This window comes from Aythya fuligula, chromosome 5 (genome assembly GCF_009819795.1).
Source record: "Aythya fuligula isolate bAytFul2 chromosome 5, bAytFul2.pri, whole genome shotgun sequence".
Lineage (NCBI taxonomy): Eukaryota > Metazoa > Chordata > Aves > Anseriformes > Anatidae > Aythya > Aythya fuligula.
The window spans coordinates 24,339,573-24,365,015 of NC_045563.1; the positions used below are offsets into that span (position 1 = coordinate 24,339,573).

Sequence of the window (25,443 nt, forward strand, 5' to 3'; positions counted from 1 at the left end):
GCTCAGCATCTTGGCTGCCCGCTTTCCGCCTGGAGCCCACCTCTCCAAGTGCCGTGGGCTTGGGGCTTGGCTGTAGCCCCACAGTACAGTCCCATGCAGGGCAAAATTGCCCCTGCCGAGGCCCCAGGGATAAGCCTCTACTTGGGAACGTCCCAGTCACTGCTGCCAAACACTGCAGCCCCTCGTGCTGAGCTGCTTTGCTGAAACAGGAGGCATGCACGGCCATTTTCCCGGTCTACTAAATTTGGCAGTTATGTTCTTCACACTCAGAGAACATAAACATGTTCAGAAAGTACAGTGATGCAGCACAGTATAATATTTTCCATACAGTAGGCTAACAGGAGATTTTTAAAAAAGTGAAATTATTACTTTGATCTCTTTAAACAAAATGACTAATACATCTGAACGCAGCAGGAACCTAAATTGGTAAAATGATAAACATTCCTGAATGTTCATAAGGAATAAAAATTAAAGTTCTGCTGCTATTTTGCTAACTAGAGTACATAAAGATAGATTGTAAATAACCTTCAGTAGGTATCCCCTTACTACTGTAATCTTATAATGCAGGCATATAATTCCAAACTGAACCCATAGGAGCTATTGTTATAAATATAGTAATATAAAGAGTTGTATTTATGCTGCATTAGTAGAACACACAGACACCCAAGGAATCATAGCTTTCAGATTAAAACAAACTGATGGTGAAAACATTGGAAACATAAAAAATACAACCTGAACCTTTAAAAAATACAAACCAGACACTAAACAAGTGTAAACTGGCCATTCCAGTGGCCACAGCAAACAGTAACGACTAAGGACAGATAATGTCTGGCTTGTTTATGACTAAGGTGCTTATAAGATTTACATAATTTTATTGTGTTCTGTTCTGTTCATATTGGGAAATAAATGAACATGCACTTCATCTTTAAAGCAGTTGATTCTCATAAGTGATTCCCTAAGTGTCCTTGTTTACTCTGTTGCCATATATACCAGATCAAATGTTGTAAGTAAAATGTCTGTCCATCAGTAATAAAAATGTGGTTGGCCAAATGCTGCCGATAGTTACACCAGTGCAACCTCATTGTATTTCAGAAAGCTACACACATAAAACTGGGAATAAAAGTTTTTCACATTCCAGAGCCATTTCTTATGTTTTCAAGTGTTAACATATGAAGATGGGGGTAGGGAACCTACAGTGAGGAACAGAGAATTCCTGCCTGAGCAGAATGATGAAAACCTGATGACAGTAACATCACTGTAAATGCTGCTGACTATCTGCAGACAGTGCAATCCATTGAACAGGGCACCAGTCTGGCAGTCAGGATATCTGCCTACAGGCTTAAAACTGCCACTAGCTCTGTGTATGACCTTGGACAAACCACCTCACAAAAGGGATTGCCAAAAGTCTTCAGACCCCTTCTGAATTAGGAGCTTAAATGAAAGAATGCAATTTTATATTTTATGTCCAAAACACATGTTCCTCAGAGCTCTGATATTAACATGTTACTGTGGGGCAAACAAATTACCCAGTATCAGTCTGCTCCACGACAAACATCTGTGTTCATGCTCCTGTCCAGACCTACTCTATTGACTGGCACCTTAAACCCCAGTATCCCCATCTGCATAAATGAGATAATGATACTTCTTTCTTCTGTAGAGCATTTTGAGACCTAGAGATTAAAAGAGCAGTTTTCATCTTTTTTTTTTTTTTTTTTTTTTTTTTTTTTCTTCTCATAACTGACTAATGTTGCAAAAAGCATCCGGAGTCACTTGGGACTGTTGGCAAAACTTCACTGGATTATGAACTGGGTAAGTTTTGTCTACTAAGAGACTAAGTAAATGCATGAATATTTTACAAATAGGCATGCATATGCATGCATACATGCATTTTAAAACACTAGAAGGGATAAGAATTTCCTGACATCTTTTCTGTCTTTACTGGGACATGAGACAAAGTTTAAATATCAAATGCAGATGTTAATTTAATTAAGATAGCGCAATACACATCACCTTCCCATAACTAAAGACCTCTGCTTTGTAGCCATACTTGATCTAAACCTTTGCAAGCATAGTATAAATCACAATTTTAAAGTAAATAATCAGGAAAAATCTGTCAGTTAACTTTTCTGTCTTCCTTGTCTCTAATCTTAAAAGCAGTCTTATAATAATAATTGATAATTTTAACTAGGACCCTTCCACTATTTAAATTTTATGTCTTGAAACCACAATAAACAACCTGAAACTGAAAATAGTAAGACTATGATATGATATTACACATAGGTCTATATAGAGTAAAGCATGGGACAAAGTTAGACTAAATGGCATCAAGAACAACTATGCAGTATATTACTCTGCATGTATACATAGTGGATAATGAAAAAGGAACTCCTGCTAATTACCCAGAAAAATTCTGAAATTCTTTCATCATGTGGCACCAAGAGGCTGAAGTCTGCTAAGGCATCTTTTTTCTTTTCTCCACAGGTCCATGAGCCCCGTTCACCAGAAGGCCACGTGAATCCTGTCTTAGAAACCACACTAAGTACTCTTCAGAAGTGAGTGCGATGGCTGAGAAATGCCACTGTTTGCCTGTAGAGGGGTTGTAATATCAAAATCTTAATGAATGGAAGAATTGTCAAAGCAAATGGAGTCCCTCACTTCTGAAAGTAAATGTATAGATTCAACAGTTGTTATTTTAAATTATGTACTAAAAGAACTTGTGATTACCTCAGCTATATTTTTCAGGCTCATTCTCCCTGAAAATGCACAAATATTAGATTTCCTAAATATGAGATTTCTTCTTCAAAGATATGCAAAGCAAGCATCAGGATTCAGGTATTCAAAAATTCAGCTCTAAGACTTTCATTTTTGTCCATAAAAATTTTATAGAGATTCACAGTTTAAGTCAACACACTGTCCTTCATAATCTCAGTTATAATTCTCGTAGGGTGTTACAAAGCTTCAATAATACTTTTAGTTTCAGATGATATTATTTCACATGGGAATGTGATCATTTTTTTCAACAGTATGTCACAAAGACACTGATAAAGCATAATGTGACCCACAGAATAATTGTACATGTGGGATAAAGAGAAGGAAAATTAGTGATATACTATATATTGCTATATATGGTCTACATGGATTCATCAGGATAGGTACAGAAAGATATTTTGGCACTGTAGTGCGTCCACACCTTGGGCACCCAGCACAATAAAGATCTGTTAGAGTGGGTCTAGAGGAGGGCCACAAAGACGATCAAGGGGCTGGGAGCACCTCTCCTATTTAGAAAAGCTGAGAGAGCTGGGTCTGTTCAGCCTAAAGACGAGAAGGCTCCAGAGGAACCTCACTGCAACCTTTCAGTGCTTGAAGGGGACTTATAAAAATGATGGGAAGCAACTCTTTGCTCAATCAGATAATGACAGGATAAGGGGGAATGGTTTTAAACTAAAAGAGAGGAGATTTAGATTAGAGGTTAGGAGGAAATTCTTCACTGTAAGGATGGTGAGGCACTGGAACAGGTTGTCCAGAGAGGCTGTGGATGCCCCATCCCTGGAGGTGTTCAAGGCCAGGTTGGATGAGGCCCTGAGTGAACTGATGGCTTCCCTGCCTATGGTGGGGAAGGTCCCTTCCAACCCAAGCCATTCTATGATTCTATGGTTCTATGATTTAGCAAGACTTGTACATTATTTGGTTGTAGGCAGACCAGTAGGGCAGACCTGTAGGGCTAGAAAAGAGACAGAACTATGTATAGGTATTTTTGAAGTACGAGTGCTAGACCCCTTTCTCAGGGTTCACATGGAAGTTACTGTTCCTGTAGTAGTGGGCAAAAGAGAAAATGTGCTTTCAGTTTGCTAGATCACAGGTCTTTGAAAGTGCCAGTGCAGGTGGGTCTATATGAAGAAACCAGGTTCTCAAAGGTAGCAAATGAGCATGGGTACAAGTTCACTTCTGCTCTCCTGGTATGAAGTACTAAAAAGAAATCAAAGAGGGGTAGATAGCTATGGGAGGAAATAACATCTTAATCTACCACTTTTGCTTGCCTCAGAGCACTTAAGTCAGAGCCTAAGTCTGGTCTTTTGATACCAGAGGAATTTATGTCTCCAGTAAGTGGAAATGAATCTCTGCTTCATAGCTGCTAGTTGGGAAAAGGGATTTTTGGCATGACTGACCATGTCACACTTCCCCAGTCGGCAATTTCATTGAAGAATTCATGCACAGGGTAGCCAAGTATTTGTATCTTGTATAACATTTATTTGGCAGCCTTTTGATAAGTCTCCTCAGCCCAGCTGGAGGAGCATACATCCAGCTGGGCCCCAGGAATGGGCGGTGATGACTGCTGGTGAGTGCCAGAGGCTGAAGCTTGCCTGCAGGGCTGGCAATCCTGCAAGTCTCCTTTCCTGACCTGTTGGCAATTAGAAGCAGCAGAGCATCATCTGCAGCTACCTGGGAGAGGCAGGTCTCAAGAGCACTGCTGTAGTCTTTCAGGAATTTGTCACCATGATAGACAGACAAGAAATAGAGGCAAGACAAAGGAGAGTGCTAGCAAATTCCTTAATCAATGAATGCTCGCTGTTATCACATAAGCCAGGAACCCTCCAGCTTCTGCACATTTGCTGACAACTCAGCATTCATCCAGCTCTTGCTTAGCCTTGGCTGTTCTCCCATCTACTCCACCCATAGCTGACAAGTTTTGTGCAGCTTTAAAGCCTAATCCCACTAATGTATGAGTCAGGGTGCTGCTTATTAAAAGAAAGGTGTGTGGTCATACAGGCAGGCACTTATAGGTATAAGAGAATGGTATGAGAGTATGAGGCAATGCTGAGAAGAAGACAGAAATAGTTATAAAGCTTATAGGTTTTTTTTATTGGGAGGTAATTGTTCCTTCCCAAACCAAATTCAGCATTAATAATCAAATAACTCAGCAGAAGTAATGAGGTCTCAGATGATCAATGACTATTATGTTTTGTATTTTCCCAGGACCATCTAGGTCTAAGAAAAGCTAACAACCCTTTAAACTGTAACTTTCTCAAATGTTGAGTTTCAAAACTGGAAACCAGGACACTGCTACTCTTTCTGTTTCAGGCAAGCTAAACAATGAATGAGAAAGTAACAGGCACTTGACTGGGTGCCTATCAAAAAAGCCAACTGTAAGCCAGAACATTTATTGTTAAAATTATGAGCTCATGAAAATCTAAGTTTATATGAACAAAGTTGTTTACAGACCCAAAATAACAGTATCCATCATTTTAGTGCAACTCTAAATTAAGATAGTGCAGATGGGCATAATTTCCATTCCTAATATGAGATAACACCATGTGTCTTTAATATAAATGCAACATATACATTCAGCTAAACTGATACGCAACATATACATTCAGCTGTTGGTTTCTGACATTTTGTATTCAAACCTAAGTCATTATCAAAGAAGTGAGTGATTACAAATGCAGTGAAAATGGCAACAATGCAAACATTGGTCAACAAACATGATCAATCCCTTACGACCTCTAAGGACCTTTTAGGTCCTTATTTGTAGGACCTAAAAAGAATGAAAAGCTTTCTCTGTTAATGGTTTCAGGTAATCCTCTATCCAAACATTTTCCCCAATAAATATCAGATTATTTTTATGTTAGCTGTAAAGCTGTCACTCTTCAATAAACAGATATACTCCTGGTGGTTTTACCTTTGCTGTCAAAGATCTGTCAATACATACAGCATCTCGTAAGTGAAACCAGAGAAATTCAGATGCAAGGTTACTAACAAATACTGCTAAACAAAGGTTGGTCACCACAGGAGAGAATTCACAGAGCTGCAGTCCCTGTGCAATTGGAAGTGACTGGAAGGTTCCAACACAAGTCTGCAAAAGCCCTGAAGTAGATACTCCTAACTCCATTTAATAGACAGCTAAGTCACCTCTAATGCTATGCTAGACTGACCCTTCCTTTAGTGAGTTTCAATTAAATTTTATGTTTTGTGGCTCCTGTTTTCTTGTAAGACAAGAAAAGAGTTCAAGGGATGGATCATTCTTTGAAGATTTTAATTCCCTGTGGAGAATATTTATTTCCAACTAAAGAACTCTTCAAAGTTTGGGAGCTGGGGGAGGGGAGCTTTTGTAGAGGCTTTTTATTTTTTCCTGTGTTTTTTGTTTAAGAAACTTTTATTGTTTTGTGAAGATAAAGGAGACCTTGTATTCTTTGAAAAGGACAGAATTCTATTAGTGGAAATATTTTATCTGCAATTCTCCTTATAACACAGAGAAAATCAGAGTGATGGTTAAAGAAATCCTGGCCACCATTTCCAATAAGCAGTTTGTCATGAAATCACTAGATTGTTACTATAATGCTGCAGTAACATAAGACTGGTCAGTCTTCAGTAAGAGAGATTGCAGCAAATTAAACTTTAGGCCAACCCCCCAAATCTACTCTTCATATAACCTGAACAAGGTCAAAAAATTAAGGCTTTAAACATATCTTACCTGTCTGAACTGGGCTTAGACATTCTAGCTCACCATAGTTGCTATTATTGAAAATGTTACTACAGAAGAGCATAAGCACTATTCTCAAATGTAAATATTTTCAGGTGCAGTCCACTAGTAACATTTATTTTTCTGACATGTTCCCTTATTTCATGAATTTGTTTTGTTACCAACTTAACGTAAAGTCACATATGGCAGTAGGCAACTCTGAGTGCTGGAGAGAGGTGCATAAATCCCTTATATAGACAGTATAAACAGAATTGGATCTCTCTGAAAATCAGTAAAAAGTGCTGAAGGGGATTTTATTTGGGGCTAGCCAATATGCAATAAACACGGGACACAAAAGAATTTCTTTTACCCTTCTCCTAGTTCACACCTGAATCTGGACACCTCATATATTGTTTTTATGTGCTTGGTATCTAAATATGAAGTCCTTTCTTAGTGCTCTATTCTGCATATTTTTGTCATCACCCAAGGAGAGGTTCAAAAATTGAATTCAAAATAATACAATTTAGGTTCAAGATTTCCACTAACTTAAAGATTTTGCAGTCATCTCTCTTGCTTCTCCCAAAGTGTCATAATCAGCTAGCTTCAGAAATGGGACAATTTGCATAGGTGGGAATAACAGACTCAAGAATTCAGAGAAGTTTGTTAGGATTAGTTGATTACTTTTGTTTATTTTTAGCCAAAGTTTAAGATTATATTGTATCTGAGATTCTTCTCCTTTTCCCCTTGTGCTTACTACTGATGACTGTTTTAATGTGACATTCTGTTTCTAACTGACAAATACTGCTGATAAGGGGAAACATGACAACTTCCTCTCTTTGCAACTTTAGTGAAACATCTCTACAACTCTCTCTACTTTAGCAATTCAAACCACCTAGTTCTATATCTGTGTACTTATGTAAGGTAGTTTAGCTAAATCTCTCTACAAGAAACAATATTGGTCTAGTTCATTTTCACTGCTGGCCTCTCTTATGTTTTACCAGTACAACTTGTGGACACAAGAAGTCTGATCCCTGCTGCACCTCTGCTGCTTCTATATGTGGCATCTATGCCATTATATATGATCACAATTCCATTTTGGTCAATATATGGACAAAATACTGGTTGCTGTTGCATTTACAAAGTTGTTATGGAAAGCCTGCCAGCTACTCAAAACTGGCATTGACTAATTAGTTACTTTGATTAAAGGCTAGCTTCCAAAGAGCTCCTGTGGATAACAGGCTTAACTTTAAGCATGTGATCAGTCCCATTACATTCACCAGCTTTAACAGGACTGCACATAAAATTAAGCATGTACTTAAATGCCTCTCTGGATCAGAGCCCAAGTCCCTTAGAAGAGCTCTGGCTCAGAACAGTGTAACCTTCTAAATCCAGTTCGATTCAGGTGACTAAGAACCATAAATCCTTTTCCATATTCTGTCAAATTGAAAAGCTGTGTAATTTTACTCACACAGGTCTTAGAAACACTGCCTACCACAGCTAACTGGGAATACCAGTTCATCAGAGGTTGGAAACAAGTACTCCTCTGAACTCAGGCTCAGACTGAACTAGTTCAGAAAACAAGATATAAGAACCAAGATACTGAATTGCACTGATGTGGCCATCCCTCTCCCAGTACTGAGGCAGAGTTTGTTCAAGTATCTCTGCACAGCTGTGTATCACAGTTTTTTAAACACATCCTAATAGCAAAATTTTGTATTGTAAGTGTGAGTAATGTTAGGACGTTGCAAATTGTGCTCATTATGTAAGACTATATGTTTGCCAAATTCTGGCAATTGCAGAAAGGGTGGAATATAAAGAGGATCTAATGTCTGGAAAATAGGTGATTAAAAAAGGTCACATAAAATTGACAATTTTAAAAACATATACTCTTACCCTTCTCTCTGGAAAATAGTCCTAAAACAGTCCCCCAGGCTCTTGTAACTGGTCGGATCAGTTTTCCCTCTTTGAATTTGGAACCTAAAAAAAATACAATTTACATCACAGCATGAGAAGTTAGGGATTTTAAGTTACTTTTAACTTTCTAATTATTATATAAAAGATGTTTTAAAGGTTATTTAATGTATCTGATTCATTATTATATACTGTTCCTGATATACTTATTAACACTGTTTTCATAGAAGCTGTTAAACTAAGGAAAAATAGAGCTTTAGTAGTAATGTTTTTTTGTAGTTTATGGAATTCACAGTATAACTATCACCTTTGACATTTACACCTCTTTCTAGTTGTTTGAAAAATAAGCTGTTAACCCTGTGCCTGATCCAAAGCCCATTGAAATTAATGGGAGTCTTTGAATCAAACCCTGTTTTTGAAAATCTGAAATGGAATACTGTCATGTGTTTCACTATTAAATTAATCCACTGTGCAGTTTTGTTCTTTTTATATCTGATGCAATTACAATAAAAATCAACCAGGGACATGGCCAGAGATTACAGCATCATTCATTTTTTTTTTTTGTAATTTATTAATAAGATGAACAATAAAACAAAGCAATGAATTCTTTTAATTCTCTTAATTAAAACCTTGTTTTCTCTATTCATATTTTGACAGTGGTAAAGGTTTCAAAAGAAAGGCCTTGAAAGGAAAATAAAGATTATGATTTAAGACTGTAAACATCTTATTATTTACAATTTCAGTATTTGTTAAACAGTAAGTTTAACAAACTATATTATTTATTCAATACCCCAGTCAGATTATTCTACTTCTTGTATAGCATGGAGAAATTCTGAATGCCTATTTAAAAAAAAAAACAAAAAAAAAAAACAACAACAACAAACAAAACAAAACAAACAACAAAAAACCCACTGATATTAGCAAATTCAATCTACAAGAAGTCTTTATCAGTCGATCAATAAGTTGGATTTATCACTAAGTACAATACAAATTCTACACAGCAAAAAAAATAGTTTTAGAGAATAACTGACATAATCAAGAAACTCATATGCCACATCTCATTAATATGTGAAGGTATAAAAGTATTTTTAACTCAGTGTTAAACAGCAGTGTTTTCTTTTTCATGAGAATTTAGTAGAAACAAACCAGGATTTCCACTGGAACAAAAGGCATTTATCCTAATGAACATCAGTATTTCCTAAACTGTGTTCTGTGCTAACACATCTAATGTTTTATTCACTTTAAGGAAAAAAAAAATCCAGTGATGTAATACAATTCTTTAGGCACTTATGAAGGCAAGCCCACACCTTTTTTGAAAACAGTTAGAAGGAAACACTGAGCCCCTCCATAGTCCTAATAAAAGTAGTTCAGGCACATCTGGGATCTCTATCTGGGGTAACCTCTTTTATTAGCGGGAAAACTTGCTGCCAAGTTGGCAGAGTAGAGAATGCTATTCAATAGGCTTATACTCAAATAAGAGCTGATGCATAACATTTTGTCTGAAAAGAACCCTAGGGAAGGCTAATAGTTGAAAATGCCTCTATGCCATTGCACAAGTCCAACAGAAATATCAGCTACAGAAACTTTTACATTGAGGTAATCAAGCAATCAACATTATAATAGAAAGTAGATTCTAATCAAATCTTGATATATATAAAACTTGATTATTTATACCTCTCAGTTGAAAAACAAAAATAGTCTTTATGTTTTTTAAAGAACAACAAAAAATTTATTTCAAAAACTCACCAGCAAATTGCTTTTTCCTCAAGTATTTCAAAAGTAAAGCTTTCTTAACCTAAACTCTTCTTCTCAAGTTTCAAGATTTGACCCACTTGTAAACTCAGAACAAAGCATTACTGTTTCAAAACATCCTCAGAATAACGTGCCTCCCCTCTCTCTCACCTTACAAATCCTCAAGCTTATCCTACTAGCACATGTGCAAGGTTTCCAGCTACAATCCGCGCATACACAACTGTAGGTAGAACTGAGAATTAATCACAGTCTCACTGTACATCTGAACAACACAATGAAGGTATGTTACTTAATTTTGATTTACAATTACAGTCGGTCAACTTCTCATAATTATTAAATAATTAACTTAAAGTATGTCTTTGATAGTAATAATGAAAATCATAGTGAAAGACAATAATACAATAAGTAATTTCATTGTTTCAGATGAAGAGACATGAGGACAACTTCTTGCTAAAAAAAGTTAAAGTTGCATTTTTTTTTTTTTTAACTTTAAAATAGATAAGATTCTAGTATTAAGTGAGTCCATTTGTAACACTGAGTCACACAAGTAACATATTCCTTCCTTTAGGGTTTTTGGATCCATTCCTTCCCTAGTAAATCTTTTTTATAGCTTTAACAGTGATCCTAAAATACATGCCAATTATGTGTTTCAACCTAGATCTGCGAATTGGGTTCTTTGATTCAGAATTGCTTGCCTTAATAAAATCATGTGTAACTTTTTAATGAACTAGCTAATTGATCACCAGAACTTGTTATAAGAAGCTCAAGGAAGAGCTGAAAAAATATTTGGTTTTCTGGAGGCAGCAGCAGCTTGTATTGGTAATCTTAATAATCCAAAAGAGTGAAAGCATTCACTTCAGTAAACAACCTGGTCTGTTTTTAATGATTGTTTAGAGGAATGAACACAACTGGGGGATACATAATGGCTTTCTCTGCTTCCAATCCATTTCCTTCTAAAAGCATTATAAAACCCCTGAATTTCATGCATTTTTGGAAGCTGGACGCCTGCCTTGCAAGGTATTAGCTTTGCTAGAACAAAAAGATAAATTCACCTATAAATATAATCAGGGCGTAAACTTCTAACCTAATTTATTATTTTGATGTCTGAAAAACATCATGTGCTTTTCAGCAAACAGAGACACGTTGAATGGACAGGGAGGCAGATTGGCCACTGTATCCTCTAACACTGTAAACATTTACTGAGAGCTTGATTGCCCTAAAAATGATCGTTAGATAACTTTCTTTCTTTCTCATTTTTCTGCTTCTCGGCTGTCTGCTGTGGCCAAAATGCTGTGATGCGTGTTCCCACCTTGGGCCTGCTGGCAGAACCATTGGGCCATGTGTAATCTCCACCTGCTTGGGGCCTGTTGCCTTCCCTTTCTCACTGCTCCCACATCCAGCTCCTGATGTCATTGGGGACCTTGCAATCTCCCTTTGGGGCCATAGCAACATCCCATGAGATTTGGTGTTTTATGCCTTCTTTGACTAAACACCACCGTGTAGTAGCTTTGCTTGATACAAAAGTGTCCTGATATTATTTTAAAAAAGAACATCAATGTCTTTCCTTGTTCAAACCGAAAGAGACATGGCTGGGATTTCAAAAAGCAGAAATCATGTTAAATAATTCGAGGTCTTGGGGTCTGTTCAAAATGCAACATCTGCATTGAAAACTATGATCTAAACCCAAGAAAATATTCTAACTTATTCACATTAATCAACATTATGATATATATATGTGTACTCTGCTGTACACAAATGTACGTATCTGTTTACAATGCCTAACTTACAGTTCTTTTGGGTTTTATAATGGCCAGTATTTTATGCTGACTTTTACAAAATCCTCATTATACAGGAAGATTTCCTGCAAAAACACCCTGTTCCAGAAGTCCTTTAAAGTCTTCTCTAACACTATCTGTATCTATAGGAGTACAAGCAGATGTGTGTGCTCTCTGATATATATATGTGTGTATATAATATATATTTTTTTCTTTGCCTCTCTCATTTGCTGTTTCTATTTGTTCATGCTTGCTGAAGATCTCATCAAAAGTGTCCTGTGGATTTTGCCACTACAGTATATATCCATGCAGTGTTTACACTCTGTTCATTGCAATGTTACCTAGCAGTCCTCCACCTTTTATTTAATGCTCTGGGTTGAATAAAGATGTCAAATTCATGCTGAAATTCTTTTAGTTACATTAAAATCTAAAAGGAAGAAACCACTATTTTCATATCTATGTTAAAGTAGGTACTGAGCAGCTAATTAACAACTATATAGAACAATCACAATGTTAAAGTAGGTACTGAGCAGCTAATTAACAACTATATAGAACAACCACAATGTGATGTGCAGCAGGCTCACCAAATCCTGTTATGTGGACCAGACTCACCACGGGGATTACAAAGCCCATACCTTCATTCATAAATTCCAGAATTTCTTGGTGCATTTGTACAGTACTGCTGACTAGTTCCTCAACCACAAAGCTCAGAGGGAAAGAAAAACATTGACTCAGAGAAACAGACTTTACACCATGTCACAGTGCTTCCAATAAGTGGCAGTCTTAGTTGTTTTTTCCCTCTCCTCACATCTTGTTAGGATTTCATCATATGTGCTACTCTATTTTGTATAAAGCTCCTAACATTCCCCCCATGATTTGGACCAAAGCAAATAATCTCAGTTACTGAGCTGTTCATATGATATAAAGAAGAGAGGAGAGTTATGTGGCATAACAACAAAACAAATTAAATTATCTGTGCAATGTTAAACTTAAAACAACTTTTAAACAAATACACAGCCTTCTGAAAGCTGAAAACATATATAGTTCTCCTAAAATTTCAATAATTCCCATGATTCGAGACACACCTCTGTAGTTAGTCCTACTAGCATAACTTGATCAAGAATGTATAGCCTGAAGCTTTATATAAATATACATCATCTAATAGTTCATGTCTATAATAAAAAATAACTGCATTATAATTTAAAAAGATTTAAATTTGCTAACTTAAACATTTATTCAGGTGCTACTACTGGTGAAGGCTATCTACTGATGCTCAGATTTCATGCAAAACTTTGCACTGCAAAGCAGACCTTGATAATATATTTTATTTTTTTGGCTCAAGTTCTTTGAATTGCTTACGTTTCTTACAGGATAATAACTAAATTGAGAGTATAATTCTGTTACTTATTTTAACAGCAAATCATATGAGTTGTTGAAGAACTGAACCTAAGATTTCAAAACAAAAAATCTAATTATTTAAAGACAAAGATATAAATTATGCTGGTATAAGGGCCATATTTTAAGTATTATAGTATTGCTATGATGATTATTTAACTGCAAAAAAAAAATTAATAATACTATAAAGTTGTAACATAGAGAACAGGCAAAGAACAGAACTTATTCCTGTCATTGTGTTTAGCAGATATAGATTTGCTTCCATCTAACTACAGAATTTATCATCTGTTTTCATACAATTCATATTTATTTTACAAGTAATAAATCAGAATAATTGCTAGATAAGTATTACAAAACTGATTTCAAAATTCATCTAAACAGAAATTTTATTTACTTTGTTGGAGTTCGTGATGGGATTTGTGATTTTTTTTACCACTATGACTTTTGAAGGATTTTTTTTTTTTAATAATAACAACGAAAATAATTGTAAAGTTACCCTGAAAACTCAAAATTCTTTGCAGAGATAACTTTTATGTGAGTCTGAATGTCTACTATCAGGTATGAAGTTCATACAAAAATTACCAAATACAAATTGATGAATTTTCACATTTACTGAATTATTTAGCAAATATTGCAACTCATAAATTCGTCCATTCCACACCTGACCTGTGTCTTATTGCAATCCCAATCTTCATATTGCAATCCTCTTCATATGTGATTGGTTAACCAACAATTTTCACTTTGTCTGTTATAAAAAATTCTCAGCAACTGCTGTGAAAAGCAGGTAGGGCAAAAAGAGGAAACATTGCCAGTGTATGAGTAAGACAGTAACTCCTAACTACATTTGAGTGAGTACATTCACAGTAAAAGTTAGAGCTAGATAAAGGATTTAGCAATTTAGAGCAGAACTTAGATGAAACAGATTGCCTATTCTGATCAAAATTTGAATCCAGTAAGATCATCATCAGTTGCAACCTCCCTTTAAGTTACCTAAAAGCAATTTATCAAAGCTCTCATAAAGCAATTGGTCCAAACTCTCATTGGTTTACAAGCTTGGATCTCCTCCATTCTGTTCGATTAGGAACCTATTCTGGTAAAACTACTTGTGTTGAAGACAGCATCCATGAAACAAAAGGAAGTCCCCCCAGCTTCCTGACAAGGCACCAGAAGAAAGATGTGATTATTCACTGACTTGATAGTATACTGATCAGAAAAGAGAATCATCTTTCCTGTATTTCCTATTATTCTTAAGGTTGACTTTCCTCCATCTTATACTTTAGTCTTCTGGCTAAGAAGCACATAGTTCCACCAAAAATATAAGTGGGAAAAATAAAGTGGCACTATATATATTCCTGGAGTGCAATAATAGTAATAAAAATGTAATAATAACAGTGCATTTTAGAAATAAAAGCTGTACTTTGTCAGTTACTAATGAAGAACTATTAACTTTTCCATTATCCACAGGGGACAAAACATACAGCAGCTACAATGGCAGAAAAATAAATAAATAAATAAACAAATCCTTTACATATAGTTTTAGACGAGCATTTAGCAAAAACAAACTTGGCAAGAAGCACATAACCCAGTTAAAGAACCTATGTAACTGTTTCATGAAAATCACCTCTGGTAATTTTCTTAAAGAATAGCAAAAATAACTAGTTATAGCAGTCAAATACAAATAATTTAATGTTTTCCTGAGAAACAAACACAGCAGAAACTAAGTTCAAACCATAAATACTTTTAATAATCTAATTCCATTGATGCATGCGTGTATGTGGAGGAGAGTTCAAAGCAACAACAAAAAGTAATTTACTGAATTCTACCATTCCTTTATTCCACAGGAATGAAAGATTAAATGAAGGACAATCTTAAAAGCTGGTCAGAGAAATATCATGCAAACTGATAGCTATGATTGTGCAAACCATATGCTATTTCTAGTTATGTTGTGCAAATTTGCTTTTATTTGATGGATTAGAATATTGAGAACACTGTCAGTGCTCTGTGCTGACCAGGGAACAGAAAACACTTGTATTGTTCACCTAAGCTTGGCACTGGAAGTGCAAACATGATATGCGCCTTGGCACTGCAGGATGAAGCCTTCAGACCCAGTTTATTTCTGAATGCAATATATTATATATTCAAAGAAAATTTTGCTACCTTATTCTTACATTCTATTCTGACATCCTGGCATGTTTCTTAGTGAGGTGAACCTATAGAAAGGGAGCAGGTGTCCTCTCTACCTATTGCACATGCACACCAAGCTTTAACTTCCAGCCTCCAAGCTCTGTGTTTCTGGGTGCCAGATACAACTGTGGGTTTTCAGCTTCTACAAGGTCCTTACAAAGTGCCAGCCTTTCTTCACAGTTATGGACCTGGAAACAGCACTCCCTGTTATTATCCTTTAGAAGTTACTCTAATGTTCTGTCTGAAAAGCCTATCTGGAATTTCTGCTGGAGCAGGGACAGCTTTCCAGTGTTGAGGATATACAAAGGAATGTATAATTTTGTCCTCTAAACTATTTTGGCTGCCTGGATACAACTTCTATGACAACAGTGATGACCTTAGACAGATACCTCTATCTGAAGGATCACACAATATCTTATGTGTGATCTTAAGATCTTATGAAAGTAAAATTGGCTAAGAAGTGACAACTGTAAAAGGAGTAGGTAAATTTAAACACTGCCTGTGCTTTTTGTCTACATTTTCTTGTGTATAAAATGCTTAGCTATTAGTGAATCTGCAGAAACTAGAAATAGCAAAAACAGTATTTTGTTTTTAAGAGTGATGGTTTATTTCTGAAAACTCCTGTACTCTTTATTTCCTAAGTAAAATCAACTATCGCAAAATCTATGAATTTTTTTCCCCCTTATCTAAACAGGACAAATATTGAAAATGACAGCATGAGGAATAATTTTTCATTGTCAGAGATGATGGAGTTATTTTTAAAGATTTTACATATGGGTAGTTACTGATGGCCTAATACATCAACAGAAGTCTGGCTTTCATTAGTTTTGGATAGTCTTGTATGTTTCTCTTCAAAATGGCTTATATGGCTTTTTATAGAAAAACAACAAAGTGATGAGGAATACAAATTAATGACTAGAAGAGATTTCACAAGAAGTCAGATATTAGATTATTTTACATAAAGGCTCCAGCATCCAGTCCCAATTCAGGGAAAAATTAGAATGTGGTTTGGCTGATTTCTGTTTATAACATGTGCCTGATTAAAAAATGTCCAATTCCTTATCTTAGTTGAACTGCTATTACAAAAATGTATATCCTCTCTTGACCTCTCTTTGTTGGATTAGTCAAATCCAGTAGAGCCATTCTCATGCCTTGTGCCATTACCGTCAATTAATACATTATTGAGCTTCTGCAAATCAGAGCCTTTAAAAAATTTAAATGTGAATATGAAAAATTCATCTATTGGTTAATTTTGTTATGATATCAATGATACCAAATAAGATGAATGATTTTGCTGCTTATAAAAAGTAAGATTATCCTCTATTACTTCAAAAAGATACAAAGGCAAATCTTCATGCAGCTTTGTAAAATAAAATATATCTGATAAGCCATAGGAAAGCTTCAAATGAATAATTACTGTTGGTTATTACTAGCCAATAACTTAAATACAAATAGTAATTATTATTCAAAAATGCTTCCAATTTAAATATTGAAATAGGAAAATGTATATCCCACAGGAAAAAGACACTTCTTTCTTCGACAGTTCCGATAGATGGGGCCAAGAATATATACATATATACATATATATGTATATATATATGTATATATATATATTTATACAAAGCTTTGATTTGTTTCCCCTCTGGTAATCACACAGAACTTTTCTTTCTGAGTAGGCAGGAAAATTGTTGTGGCTTTCAGATGAGAAGATTTGAGGGGAGGTCTTTTTGAAGGGTTGTTCAATTCATTTCAGGACTCATTAGCATTATAAGTTCTTTGATGAGAGGAATCCCATCACAGCTTAGTGTATTCTGACTTTTCTTTTTTTGGTATTAAAAAGATTTATCACCAAAAAATTTGCAAAACACAACAAAATATACATTACATTTGTTCCCTATGGTGAAAGTAGTAAAGATAACCGAAAATATCTTTTTTCCCAAAGGAAAGAAATGGTCAACTAAAGAAATCCAAACTCATTTTCAGTGGAAAATAGCCAAAATCAAATTGTGAGTTGTTGAAAGAAGTGTTAGTTTTGAGTGTCCACACAACCTCCCATGTCTGTGCTGGAAAACATTTAAAATTTGATTAAGATATTGTGGCTGAGATATTTAAAATACTGGAAAGGATATAACCCACCTTACTCCACTGAAAAATACAGCTAAATACTCTGCATTTGAATACTCTAACTTATATGACTTTTCTTATTAAAAGACTGATGGCAAATACACATAACATGGTCAATACCTTCCAAGCATATGTTGATTCCGTGTTAAACTTACCTTTTTTCTTTTTACCTACAGTCTTAAAGAAGCACTACATTTTGAAATAAAACCAGTAAAATAAGGAAATTCTGAGTTAAAGACTGAAACTCAATTCTTACCCACCCAGCTGTGCTCCAATATTGCAGCTTATATGGAATTCATTATCAGGCAGTGCTTAGCGACCTTAGCAATTCTTAACATACAGTAGGGCATAACAAGGCAAGTTTAGGATGAAATTTCCTCTGAAGAGCTATGACTTGCTCTGCTGAGGTGACTTAAAATAAAACTAGTAAAATATCGGAACACTCTTGCTTTCTGTAATAGAGTTTATCTGAAATGGTACACTTCCCTCTTTGTAAAAAGAAAAATAAAAACACGATCCCATAACTTTATGGAAAGTTTGCCTTGTGTTGAAATGGTAGCTTTCCAGCATCTTTTATAGTCAACAGATATGTGTCCACACTTCCAGAAAACTTTTGTCTAACAAATTAGAATATATCCCAGGAAGGGAAGAGAAAACTTTGACAATTGAGAATACATCCTATTTACTCACAGTTTGAAAATAAAGAGGGGAGTTCTCCCAAATGTAGTGTAGTAAGTGCTACTTTGTGGGAACAGCAACGGTGTTCCTACAGGCTTCAGTACTTTATTTTTATTTTTCAAGTAACAATTCTACTTTTAGTAGGTAACAGCAGATATAATGTTAAGCAAAACTCAGAAGAGTCTTGAATGCAGGTTGTATGCTGTGGTCAGAAGACTCATTTTGAATGTCCAAAACTGAATCACTGTTGCTGCAAAGCTGTCAGGATATTTATTTATTTATTTATTTTTCTGGAGACCTAACAAGCCCCTCCCAATGAGATTATTTTTCTTATTTGTAAATACATTTTGAAAACTACCAAAATTTGACTTCAAGTATTTTATGGCCTGGTTATAAACACCAGAAAATAAGATTTAGTGCTGTAATGGAAACACTAACAGGCTCTTGACAACAGCAGCGCAAGGCTGAGCCTTTACATCACAACACACTCTCCCAGCTGAAAAAACTCACTGGTTATCCAGAATAGTGTGGAAAAAAGAGCAGCATTATTTTAGGAAAGACAGTTGCTTGAAAATGGGCCTAAAGTGGTGAAAATTAAAAAGAAGGGTTTCTTTATTCCCCCCAAACCTACCTAACTACTCCATAAAGTAATGCACAAATCATTCATTATAATGAGTCATAACAATGATTTGTGATCTTCCAAGTTTTCATTTTATGCCCCTCTGTTTTTCCTTAAAGACAGGAGGATAGACAAAGACTGGAAACTTTGGGTCATATGGATCACAGCACCACTGCTATGTCTGGAATTTTCTTATAAATATCCTATTGCTCTGAGGTTCATAGGCCTGACTGAAACAGCAGGGACGATCTCATTTGTACTTTTATAGTTGTAGAGGGATTTGCAAGAGTTAACGCAATTTTCCATAATATTTCTTACTGACCTCAGGAATAAAGGGAGAATTCCCTTTTTAATCAGTATCTGAAACATTGTTAAGTCTAAAGAAAAACAGGACTTCTTTCAGATTTAACAAGACTTTTCCAAGTGCTGATAATTTTAAAGGTACAAAGCAGGGCAAGTTTTGAGAGAGGATTGCAGCAAAACATTTGCGGGAAGCAGGCAGTGCAGTGGTCTGGAGGATAAACTTCTCAACAGATTTTACTGTTTTACTGTTTGCTTGCAGCCTTGTGCTTTTTATGTATTGTTCCAAAAAAAAAAAAAAAAAAAAAAAAAAAAAAAATAAAAGCAAAATTATTTAATGAAAATCTTTAAGAAAATCTTTAAATCAAAGAAGGATGTGAAAGTTCTCTTAAAATTTGTCTTTGTAATACTACATGGCCTTAGAGATAAAGCAAATTGACTTATTGAATTATTGAATGCCTACTGATAAATAAAATGGGCTTGTTGAGATATGACTGAAAACTCAGTGCATCATATAGAACTAAAAGGTAACTATCATGTATATAATTATATTCAACATGTAGGGTTATGCCTTTGTTGGTTAATAAATTGCTATTTGCTGTTCAAGGCCAAACTGAGCAAGAGTGCAATAAATAAAAACATAAGCATACAATATATTGGTCATGCCACTTTCCTCCATTTTATTAGCACACATGCTAGCTAATGGGGAAGCAGATAATTAGAACAAAAGTTACGCTATGCTTCTTCCAAAGACCTAGCCAGATAGTGTGTGCACTAACTACACTGGCAGTACTTTCACCTTCTCTATTGTGGGTCTTTACTTTGGTGCAATACAGTCTGTGCACATAAACAGGAATCCAAGGATAGCCAGGTTCCAACTTTCTCTGCTATGCATCCTGAAAGGTGCCCAGGCTAAGGCATGGGAAGGACTTAATCTACTTAAACTTTGCAGAGTACATTGGTACGGTACGTGTTAAATCTACAGCTTGTCCCACATGTGGCCTGAACCCCTCCAAGAATAAATGACTTTAAAGGTCTGCAGAAGGGAATCTCTAGTTTCATTACATGCACAGGAGAATTTTTAGCCTTTTTATGTTTCAAGACCCTCTTGAAAATGCAAATAGCCATCCTGCCTACCAGCTAACAGACACATCATTTACCCCCATTTATTAAAGGTCACAAGATGCCAACTTGTCATTGGAACTGGCAGGAGAAACCACGGTTTCACAATAAACAAACACTGCTGCTTTTGTTGCAGGAAGTTTTCACTATGAGACTGTGGGCTGTGAAAAGGGCAAACAGGGAAAGTCAATTGCTGAGGAATGACTGATGGATGTATAAAGTGAAAAAAGTTATGAAAGTAGGTAGAAGGGAGAAGAGTGTGGTCCAAGAAACACTATATATATTGAGAAGATGGAAAACCTTCAGGCAGTCATTGCTCAAAATATGAGCAATATATCATTGTCTCTGCTCCTTCTATGTAATCACTAACACCTATAAGCAAGCACTGCAGTTCTGCAATTTTCCCACCAATGTCTACCTTAGGGATATGGTTTAGTGGGAACTGTAGCTTAGGGATATGGTTTATTGGGGACTGTTAGTGTTAGGTCAGAGGTTGGACTTGATGATCTTGAGGTCTCTTCCAACCTAGAAATTCTGTGATTCTGTGATTCTGTCTACATTTTGTTGAATGGATAGTCATAATGTAGACATAAATGATATTTGCATTACTAAATGTAATTGATTTACAGTACTGTACCGTATCAAAATGCAATGCTTAAATCCTTCATCTTCCATTAACAATAAAAGCAGTTTAGAAAATACATCAGAAACCTAAGCTTTATTTTATATGAGAAACTTTTGTAGGAATTTCTATCCTGAGCAACGAATATCACAATAAGATATGTAGTTTATCAATATCAATATCTTGATATAATATCAATATCTTGATTAATATCAAGCAGCATCTTTAATATATCTTAAAGTCTTTTCTAGGATCAAAGACACTCCCTTTGCTCACCATTGCCTTTAACATACTTCAGCAACTGCCGTTTCCCTCCCCACCTAGAGTATACACGTGCCCAAGCATAACTTTCCTAAACTATGCAGAGGAAATACGGTATGACTTGAGAAACTGATTTTCTTTGAAAGACTATGTGAAGTGAGAATAGTTTAATGTCTGCACCACTGTTACAAATTATGTCTGAAGAATGAGAGGAATGATCGGAAACCTAATGTGTTTCCAGAAAAAATCAGAAGCTCTAGGAAGTCCAGATATGATCCTTTGAATGACTTTATACATGCATACATCCATATATATACACTCCTTGTCTTCACTGTAATTACAAGAAATAGAAAGGATAAAGGCTTATACGAAGAAGCAATGAATGTACCACTAATTCGCATCTTCAAATTCTTTATTCTTAGTATACACTTACATGTTACTTAGCTAAACATAAATCAATAGGTTGACATGTGCCATAGAGTTTAGATACCAATTTAACACTTACACAGAAAGTTAGAGAGAGAATTATAAAATCACTTTGAATTTATTATTTCTAGAAAGAGTAGACAAAAGTCTTTGAGGATTAATTTCATGCTGTGGGTTAAATTTCACTCTCATGATAGGCCAACTATTGCCTGGGGCTCTACAGATAATGAACCTGCCAAGGGATTAGCAAGGAAACACTTGTGTTATTATAAATCGTGTACACTTCCCTTTCTAACCAACTTCATCCTTCATGACATTAACAAATTACACACTCTGTCCGTGTTTTAATATAATGTGAGGCTGTGAATGACCCTGAACCAATAGTACATTAGATAAGATCTTCCAAAGGCATAAATAGCTATTAAATTTGGTTGAAAGATCCAGACCTCATGAAGTGAGAACATAAGACATATTCTGTCAGATCTCTTCAAGAAGCAGAGAAACATTTGTATGTAAAATCTGTTGAGAATATCAGCTGATGCAGTCTAAAATGACTTATAGAGAAAAGTGCATGAAATAATTAAATGTAAAACTGAAACAGAGGAAATTTTAGGGAGAATTAATATACAGTAAATAGTCTAAACTAACCTATGCAAAGATGTCAATAACTTGGTATCACTGCAAACAATGGATTTACTAAAGAGATAAAACATAATTTATCATATGCATATTATTTCTAATAATGATTTTATGCCTAAGACCAGTTAGAATTTTACTGATTCAAATCTAGATGTTTTGTGTACTTGATCCTTCTCTCCTTTCTTTTAAAGAAAAAGTTTTAAAAAGTTTAAAGAAAAAGTTTAAAAGAAAAGTTTTAAAGAAAAACTTTAACTTTTTTTGTGTTTACCTGTAGAAAATAGATCAGGTTCTAGACAAACTATGTTGAGCATGCCCTTAAGTGAAACTGCATAATATTACAACGTTAAAGTAGAAATCTGGCATCATGAACTAGATCCTGAACAGTATTCACACACTACCATATAAATAGGCAAGAAAGAAGTCTAAGCTCTGAGACTTCTCCTTTGACCCAAATCAGCTGAGTTTTAGGGATGGTAGTACTACTGCCAGCAATCCCTACAGGGAGAAAGACTCTGAAAAAAATTAGTAGGATTCTATCAATATAACACACTTCTGTGGCTTTCAGAGTATTTGAACAAAACAGATTTTTTTTTTTTTTTTTTTTTTTTTCTGTGCCCCCATGTTTACCCACCTCCTGGAAGCCAAAGCTGCCTTTGAGACAAACCATCTCCAGAACGTGGCAGCACATCACTGCTAATCACCACAAACAAATCATCCATGTTAAAATGCTCTGAGATTTATGCCATGTGCTGGATTGTCAAAGGCATATGCAGTCCTTTCTTTTACTCCTGTTGTCAAACAGGCTGGCCAGGATCCTCTGCTAATGTTTCCTTAAACACTCTGAGGAAACATGACCTGAGGTTGTCTCTGGACCCCAAAAGTGTGAGCTTATTATGTGGGAAAAGTGGCCAGTTTTGTCTGTTCTCTCCTACACGTGCAACCAGTGAGCTCTGTTCTCCCTTGCTGTGGTTAGAGTGGTCTTCTTTGGAGAAAAACATGCATCCGACTCTTCCAGGCACGATGAGTCACTCTGAGCTCTGCCAGATGACTCCAACCAGCTGCATGGCTGGTATTGTTCTGATGTGACAAAAACAGAGAAAGAGGAATTTCACAATTGTTCTCTCACAATGCTAAAGTATCATTTTCTTCTACTGCCTAAGGAAGAGTAATAGTTGCTGCACTTACCTCGACTTTCGAACAGGACAGGAAATTATACAATTGTATTAGGAGGCAGATAAGATAGAGGAATAAATGCCTTATTTCTAAGAACTGGCCATTCTGACTCCTTAGCATCATATAATGCTTGGCAGTTGCTCTCTTTACCTACCTGTAGAGCTGAACCTGCTCTGAATCCAACACTGGGAACAGACCTTTTGTGAAAATTATTTTAAGTGAAGCACAAAACCTCTTAAAGTGGCAACTGAGCATTCCTTAAAGGGGATATTTGGACAGTGTAATGAGTCTTGTGGCAGCTCAAAGAGCCCTCCATATTTTCTAGGACTGGAAGTGTTACAGACTAGACCACTAGGATTCATGTGGCCTTTCTAGTGGGAAGACAGAAAAGTATCATTAAATTTCCCAGATGATCTTGAAGGTCTCTTCCAACCTTAATGATTCTATGATTCCACTTGGAGTGTAATTCAGTGAATGGTTCCACTAATGGCAAAGCCTGTTGCAAGACTTTCTTTTTTGCAGATGCAAATATTTATGAGGCTATTCAGTGGAGCAAAAACAAACACACACACACTGAAATTCTGCTACTAACATAGATTTTTTTACTTTTCACCACAGATTCAAAGCTGCTCTTGGGTGCCTGAATACAATTTGCACCAAAATTAACATCATTTTGCTTTAAATACTTCTCCCCTTCTCAGCAAGTGATATGTTTGTAGCAGAAAGCGGTGCCTTCATCTAAAGGAGTCAAAAGGAAACAGAGCAAGTGAAGGACTGCAGTCCAGTGAAGTGGAAATGAACTGGAGAGGAGGAGTCTGGGAGTTGAATAGGGTAAAGAACAAGAAAGAGTACAGGACAGGTGGAATAGTGGACAGATTGGTCGAAAAAGGCAGCAACTGGTGGCAACTGGAAAAATAGATAGAATTTTGGAGCTAGAAACTTAAAAGAAGAGTAAGGAAAAACGGGAGGCTGGCAGCAAAAGTAAATGGGAACACAGGAAGACAGAAATTATCAGGACTTCAAGGATCTGCAATAATTTGTGCACATTACTTATGATACATTCTTTAACAAAAATCTTTCCAGCATTTTCAGTAAGTGCAATTGTTTCATGAAAAACATGTTTTCTACCTCTCTGTGGTTTGCTTTTGGAAGTGGCAGGTTTGTTCCATGAAATGTTTTAGAGGAAACTTTAATCTTTAAATATCCCTAGAAAATATATTTTTGAGCTGGATATGTAGAAATAAAAATGTGCAACGAGATGTTTATTTTTTAAGGCCCCTTCCTCATTAAGTCTACAGGATACATGGCAGTCTGCAAATGAATCAGTTTGCATTAGGAATAAGGATATTGAAGTTGGCATATAATATGCAGAAGAAATTAAATGTAGTGACGTGGTGATGTTACTGAAGAGACACATTATTATTGATTGTGCAATTCATAGTTATCTGAAGCTAATGACTATAATTCATACATTAATTTCACTTAAAATGAACAATCCTGTGTATTTCTTAGTTGGTCTTTACTAGAGTAATGAATCAGCTTAAAACAATTGTCAGCTTAAAACAATTTTATGCTACACTTCTAACCATGTAATAATGCATATTCTACTTTGTATTACAAAATTCATATAGGTTCATATCTGTTGCATATTACTTGTCGCCTCTTTTCCCCCTTCCCTGAAGGGAGCTTCTTGTTTTGACAGCATTTTAGTGTCTACACTTCAGGTTAACTCTTGATTTATAAAGGAGTAATTGCAAAAATAATGTGAACTTATTTCTAATTTTCATATTTCCATTTCCTCTTCATTCACTAAGAGTTGATACTCTGAGCTTAAAGAGGTGGAATTTAAAGAAAGTCCTGTCCAAATGGAATAAGAGAAAGAGGAGAAGTTGCTAAACATCATCTGCTTTTATTATCACTGTTTGTCCTAAAGAGAACGATGGTTGGGTGTGAGCAAAAAGAACTACTGTCCTTATAAGAGAGTTGCCAAGTAGTTGTCAGCTGA

General features: G+C 35.6%; 1 protein-coding gene across 3 annotated transcripts in view; it reads right to left on the reverse strand.

The window, feature by feature from the left end:
- Window positions 1–25,443, reverse strand: part of SLC25A21 (solute carrier family 25 member 21) — a 251,729-nt gene that overhangs the window by 60,187 nt on the left and 166,099 nt on the right. For all 3 annotated transcript variants that reach the window (XM_032187582.1, XM_032187581.1, XM_032187583.1), the window contains exon 3: window positions 8,351–8,434. In XM_032187582.1, the coding sequence (XP_032043473.1) occupies window positions 8,351–8,434 (84 nt within the window). The remainder of the gene's footprint in view (window positions 1–8,350; window positions 8,435–25,443) is intronic.